The sequence below is a fragment of the Pseudomyrmex gracilis genome, unplaced genomic scaffold (assembly GCF_002006095.1).
Source record: "Pseudomyrmex gracilis isolate BER0280 unplaced genomic scaffold, ASM200609v1 scaffold_31, whole genome shotgun sequence".
Classification (NCBI taxonomy): Eukaryota; Metazoa; Arthropoda; class Insecta; order Hymenoptera; family Formicidae; genus Pseudomyrmex; species Pseudomyrmex gracilis.
Genome location: NW_018020615.1, coordinates 215100 through 222330, shown reverse-complemented (window position 1 = coordinate 222330; position 7231 = coordinate 215100). Strand labels below are relative to the sequence as shown.

Below are 7231 nucleotides of genomic sequence, written 5' to 3'. Positions count from 1 at the left end.
ACACACACACACACACACACACGCACGCATACAGGCGCGCGCTGTAAATTCTATCGAAAGAAAAAAAAATTTCCCTCGGGGAAACAGAACTGTTTAAAATGCAAACTATTACGCGAATAATTACTTCGTTAGGAATTTAATTTCCTCGGTAATGCACGTTGTCAAATTAACGGTGAAAAAAAAAAAAAAAAAAATAACTATGTTCCCTCCGCTAATGGTTTCCTATTTGCGAGAATTTTCGTTTGTGTGCGAATTTTTCTGGCTTTGCTTTTTTCCCGCGCGCAATTGTAGTTTTTTCTTTTTTTTTTTTTTTTTTATGGTTTCAGTTGGTGAATGGCCTAGATGTTCCCCGATACATGAGCGAGACCGAGGTGATGGTGGACGTGAATGTCAGCCCGACGACGGACGTGATGGAGTACACCACCACATCCAGCGGCAACCACACCAGCAAAAATGCAAACGGGAACATCATCACCCTCACCCTCAAGAATAATCATCTGATCGTGGAAACGGAAGAACGCGCGGTACGTGATCGCGGCAAGCGATGCAAATTTAAATAAGTTGTACAGATCGATACCCGTGTGGCCAAAAGAATTTCCAGCACATCGTCGCTGCGATCAGAAATAGACGCGATACGTGTGTCTATTAAAATTTTATTCTTCTCCGATTTGAATGACTAGAGCACCGTCTTTGCTGTCATTGCGCGGGAAACATCGTCGGGGAAACTTCGTTTTAGCGAAGCTCGCACAACCGGGTCGGAGACTGGCTCGTTTTTGGGATGGAGAGTAGATTCGTAATTATCGGAACTTTTAACCGATCCTCTCTGTTAGGTCGGAGGTTAGCGGGCAATTTCGCTCCCACTTATCGTCCTACTTACTGGCCACGTCGTCTGGAGGCCTCTCCAGAGGAGAGGCAAAGATTCGTTCCACATCAAGAAGGGTCTCGAAATCCTTCTTCCTCCGAGCGCTGCTGTTTCCTGACACCTATACGTTTCCACTTGCTCTCTCTACGGTTACTTTTCGCATATCCTTTTCGTTCTATTTCGTTCCCGGCGTAACTCTTCATTTTCCGTTCCGATCTCTCCTAAATGCTCTACTCGCGACTTCTATTATTCCATTTCTCTCGCTACACGAGAAAGAGAGAGAGAGAGAGAAAGAGAGAGAAGTGGTCCAACACACCCGAACAAGGAAAAGGCGTGGAGTCGATTCGAGTCCGGTAACTCTCGGACCGAAAAACGAAGAAACAAAAATGGTAGATAATACCACGCGAATTCCCGTGAGAGAATTGTAACATGTCGGATGACTTTAAACTCGGACTCTGTTAGACCTTTTCCGATTTAGAAACATTCGCAGTGCGCCTCATTTTGATATTTTTGTTGTTGTCCAAATGACAAGATTTTATCGTCGCTAGAAAATTTATCAATTATATTGCGAGAGAAACGATAACGTGCCGATAACGTGCGAAATATTTTTTAAAAATCGCAATTTGCAAACACACAGTGCGTAAGGGCGAGATTCAAATACAAGTTGTCCGTGTATAAAATAATTCTAACTCCGATTGAAGAGCCAATTAACGTTTCGATCTTTGTTTCGGATCTTCTTCAGTGGCAACTGTATCTTCGTAATCCTTTTGCCTTTGACAAGGCGCGGTGGAATCTCACATAGAAGTGCTCTCGTGGGAAAATTAATCAGAGGTTGGTTTCCCGTTGCTTTCCGTGGTTTTAGTTCGCATTTCAGTCGGTAAATTCGACTGAAAGAGACCGACCCCCGGAAAAATCCGAAGGTGTGCGGATGCGAAACCTTCCTGCTCGTAACCTCTCCGCACTTGAGTTGCGAAGCTACCGGACCGGTAACTATACATAGATAAAAAAGTAAAGAGGAAATACAAAAATAGTTAATTAATTTATTATAAATAGTTTTAATAGAGTTTTACTATTTTAGACACTTTGTGGATTCGACTTTGAACACTCGTATTGGCTCTCATGCACTGTTACTGGCAATTTCACGAGGGATTTATTTCTTATTTTGATATAAATTATTATTATTATTATTATTATTAGTTAATTGATACGTATTGTTATTATTAATTGAATATAGTACGAGAGCCGCGTGTGTGTACACAATCTGTACAATTTATATATTTGATGTTAAATGATATTCACTGGTAAATTACTGATATCTGTTGCGGCTAAAATATTTGCCTCCAGGTAACGATGGAGGATAGCAAACCCGCGTCAAGATACAAAGATAGCGGATGTTCGTACGTGGTGGACGTTCAACCGGATTACGACAAGGAGGAATCGGAAGGTAACAAAGAATCCTCCGACGATATGACCGCCGGTGTTACCGATCAACAGGCTCTGGTACACAGAGAGGAAATACCGGAGGATAGATCGTCAAGTAATTAATAATTTTCGCGATGCACACACGCACAAATACGTCATCGTTCTCGGGATATTATAGTTTTCTTTCTTCATTTTTTTTTGCCGTACAGATTTCGACTGTACGCGATACAGACTGTACGGACTGTTTGGGAGCACCAACACAGGATTGTCGCAGTCGGATCTCTCAATATCAAGTCAAGGTTCGGCGAATCCGAGTTACCGCTACGGGAATCAGGTCGAGTACGACGTCGGGCATCTCGGTTATCCGATGTACGGTGGCAGTTACGAGTCCGATGTGCTCTCGAGAAAATTAGAAGGGCGATCCAAGTGGATCGAGTTCGACAAATCGCCGGACATTGAGAAGACACTGTTGGACGATTCCAGAAATTTGACCAGCGAGGAGGACGACGAGAAAAGCGTAAGTAAATATTAACGCAATTGTTTATAAATATTAACCCTTTGTTGACTTTGGTGACCCGGTCACTCGCTCAAGACCCGGATTGATATATTTTGTAAGTTTATATATACTCACCACTAAATAGAAATTATGACAAATAAAATATTATTAAAATCAATTTAAAAACAATTAAAAATATATATATATTTCATTTACGCTACATTTTATTTGTGTACGTGAATTTTTGATTTTTTTATTAGAATACGGGTCGAAAATGTGACCCGGCCATAATCTTCTGAGAGATACATCTCCGAGGATTAATCAGTCGTAAGGTTTTCATATAGAGCAAGATTTGTATCTGCTTTCCAGCCTCAGTTCTATGGGAAATCAAAAAACATGTCGTCCTTGCAAGATGTGAGCGCGACGATGCGAAAGGACTCGTTGGAGATCAACAGTTTTCCGGACGCCGTGCGATCGAATCCGAATCTACAGGTGAACGGGGCGACGCCGAATAAACTGGAGATCATGGAGCAGAAAGCTCTGAGCAACGACTTCGCCTCGAGCAAGTCGACGGAGATCAACAAGCCCGTGATAACCGGTGTGCTGTTGAAGAACGACGTGCAGGAGGACGCGTTTCAGGAGCAGCAGCGAAAATTGGGCAACGGCACGCTGACGCCGGAACACAACAACAAAGAGAACGACACGACGACGGATCGCAAGCCGGAAGGCAGCGTCTTCGTGCCGAGTCACAAACGCGCGGGCAGCATCCCGCCGCGACTGATCGAGGAGACGCTCGAGATTGATCGCAAGAAGCCGCTGGACATTTACAACAAGTACAGTCAAATCAAAACAAGCACCAGAAGCATGCTGCCGAGTCTAAGCCCGAAGTTCGAGCTGCTGCAGAACGAGGTGAGTCCCATCGAGGAGAAGGAAAGTTAATGCGCGCGCCAAGGGAAATCTCTCGTCGTCGCACGAAATCGGTGGTGATGGTAAATCCTCCCGATCGTCTCGTCGGGATGCAACGTCCTCGGGATATAAATTGCAACGAAAGATACACTAGTCAGGGAATACTGAAGAAACGCGCGCAGCGTTAAATGGTTGTACTTGTAGGAATTTATATTAATAGTTGGTATATAGAGCGCGTTCCGCGCGCGAGAATGTACACTATCGTTCAAAAGTTAGGAAGCACCACGTTTTTTCTTAGTGAAACAAAATACGAGTGCGAATATTTTCAAAAAAAAAAGGTGTGAGAATCTTCTCTCATCGCATGTTTTTAACATAGTATTGCTTCAACTTGGATTAATCGCTCGTTATATAACATACTAATTAGTAAAATTAACAATAAGTCAACTCCGAGCAATCATCAAATTCTTATTGCTCGGATTTGATCCGTTAATTAACTTTCATTATTAATACAATTATTTTTATAATCGTATTTTCGAGATAAATTATTTCATTAAAAAACTTTTGCCGAATGCTACTTTCAAACTTTTGGACGACAGTGTATATGCGACGGAGTCGGTGTTGTAACGATCGGCTACATATTTATTTGCGCAAATGTGATAAGCACTTGGCAAATCTCAGAGCCGAACACCTAAACGAGTATTGTACTTATACTTGTATGTCCCATGCGACGAGGCGAATTTTAAAGTGAGAAGGTAAACCGATTTAAACTGAGAAAAAAAAACAAAGAGAGAACTTTTTGCGAGACCGAGATAAAAGCGATAATGATTAATAGTAGCAATTATGTCGATTGTGAGCTAATCAAAACCTACTGCAAATGTGAATCTTTTTTCATCGATTTCATATAGAAATACAGACTTGTGATAGTGATAAATAGCCATGTATTTCCAAAAAAATCAACATTGATAATATTATAGAAGAAATACACATACCTTATACATAAATATATATATATATATATATATAAATATATGTTATAATTATATATATATATATTTATGTATATATATATATACACATACATATATATGACGCTCGATCTTTATAATTTCACGTAGTACGTTTTTTATTTAGAATACACATAGTTACATATTTTTCAAATATCTTTTCTTAACTTATAAAAGTATGTTAATGCTCTTTTAAAATCTTTCACTAACAAGATTCAAATTAAAAACAATCGATTCACGATATATAAGAAATTTCCTTTCTATATATATATATATATATATATATATATATGAAAACCACGGGGAAAGAACTTGATAAGTCAATTTTTTTTCGATTTTCTGTTTTTGATGTTATTTGATAGTTAAAATGGAGTATTTTAATTATCCAAAGCGAGAAAGTAAAATTGTTGATAGATTTCGAGATATAAACATTTTTATAAAACGTGTAACACAGAAATACATGTACGTTTCGAACTTTAAAATCGCTCTCCTCTAAAATTACGAAAATGTGACTTATCAAGTTCTTTCCCTGTGGTCCTCATATATATATATATATATATATATATATATATATATATATATATAAGAAAGGAAAATTTTAAAATAATATAAGCATTTCCTCTCGCGTGCGCGCTTTTTTGAAATTCGTCTACTTTCAATGTGTAGATGCTTAATAAATTTAAAAAAAATCTTTGCTTCTCTCGAACAAAATTAGTATATTCTGATATTTAGGTTCAGATGTAATATTATAGTTTGTTAGTATTTTCTTCTCTCATTAATCAAACATCTCACTACCGTAAACGATATTGTAATAACCGTAAGTTCCTTAGATTGTAAGAGACATTACATTTCTAAGCATTCGTATTTATATAGTAAGAACGTCAGTATTCACATACATGTCGACTCTGTATATATATTCACATGATGTATAAACAAAAGCACACACACATACAAATGGACACGTATATGCGCGCACATAAACATTTTTTGCTTTTTGTTAGCTTCATAGACGTTTCGAGTATGTCGAATCGACGCTTTAAAACTAAACAATTATGTGGATTCTAGTGCCAAAATAGTTTCCTAAGACGTCTCGTAATAAAAGAGAGAAGAAGATTTACGCAACCGAGACGAGTATATATACATACATATATATATATATACATTTATCTGTGTGTGTAACTATGTAAATCTTTCGAAGAGAAACATTACGTTATCGATATTTCAGATTTTATATACTTACGTTGAATATTGTTGTAAACATTATCGGATGTTGGCTTTGTAACGATTCGTCGCGAACTTTCGCGACGTAAAAAATCAAACGTCCTTAACTCGTACACACATGTAAAAAATATTCTTTCACATCGTTCATATTTTTCTAAGTTTTACACAATATCGCTATGTACTATAGCAGGCATTCCTACCGTTACTCATGTTCATGTGAGTGTGTGTTCTGTAAGAAATTGCTTTTTGTTTCACATTTTGTTTTTTTTTTTTCAAAAGTTCTGCGCCTATATAAAGTAATAACGTTTAATCGTCGTTGTGTCGCGCGGCAGGACTTACGCGATCGTGTGTTTGAAATATTTATAGCCACAATATTAGCGGAGTTGAAATTACAAAAACTGTTATATATCGGTGCATTTTAACAGTCACCAGTTAAACGATTTCACGTAGGAGGATATATTATATTATATTTCACACACAGTGTGTTTGCATAAAAAAAAAAAAAAAAATCCTCAACTATAATTTTTCCGCAAATCAGAACTACCGTCGACAACAACTGTTGTCTTTATCATTTGACATTCATCATACATTGACATTTCTTATCTGTGTGCTAGTTTGTGAAGTGGCGATTTACTGGCAAAAAAACTCTTTGAACGCGATAGAAAATTGAAAAGAAATTTCTGTTTCATCCAAGTATTTAAATATATTATTGCAATATATAAAAAATATAAATATAAATATATAAGATAATTATCGATAGAGCATGGTTTAGAAAATTGTCCTAGACTTAGATACGTGACACGTATTATAATCGCGGAAATAGAAGACATTTGCAATTCATTATAACAAGATGAGGAAACGAAAAAGAGGAAATGATGTTTAACAGAGAGAAAAAAATTGATCGATTTAATTGCGCGTATTGTATATTTTATCCTTCCCTGTACTATATATGAAGAATTGTATTATCTTATTACTGTTAAACACATTTGTTAAACATAACACACGAGCTTCCATAACACGCGATCAGAATAACGAAATTGTTTGATTGTTCGTACAAATTTTAAACGCAAGTAAACAGATATATTTATCTCAAGTATAGTTATATATAGTTTTTGTGCCTTTCATAATTGAAATTCTATATTTTATATTCCATATATATTGATCTTACAAAACAAAAAAGGAAAGAAAGAAAAATGTTTTGTATATATTTTGAAATCTCGTATTTTTCTCGAATTGTTTCATCTCTCTTTTGTTGAAGTTTGTTCTACATGTATATTGTAAAAGTATGAGTGTGACAATGTGTACGAGAATTTAAACAAA

The 7231-nt window shown here is 36.9% G+C and overlaps 1 protein-coding gene across 4 annotated transcripts in view; it reads left to right on the top strand.

Annotated features, from left to right (window-relative positions):
• Positions 1-4660, top strand: part of LOC109852555 — a 24689-nt gene extending 20029 nt beyond the window's left edge. For 3 of the 4 annotated variants that reach the window (XM_020423808.1, XM_020423806.1, XM_020423807.1), the window contains exons 5-8: positions 327-524; positions 2207-2399; positions 2494-2801; positions 3150-4660. In XM_020423808.1, the coding sequence (XP_020279397.1) occupies positions 327-524; positions 2207-2399; positions 2494-2801; positions 3150-3719 (1269 nt within the window). In that variant the 3' untranslated portion in view covers positions 3720-4660. The remainder of the gene's footprint in view (positions 1-326; positions 525-2206; positions 2400-2493; positions 2802-3149) is intronic. The other variant, XM_020423809.1, reaches the window with a different exon arrangement.
• Positions 4661-7231: the final 2571 nt, after the last annotated feature.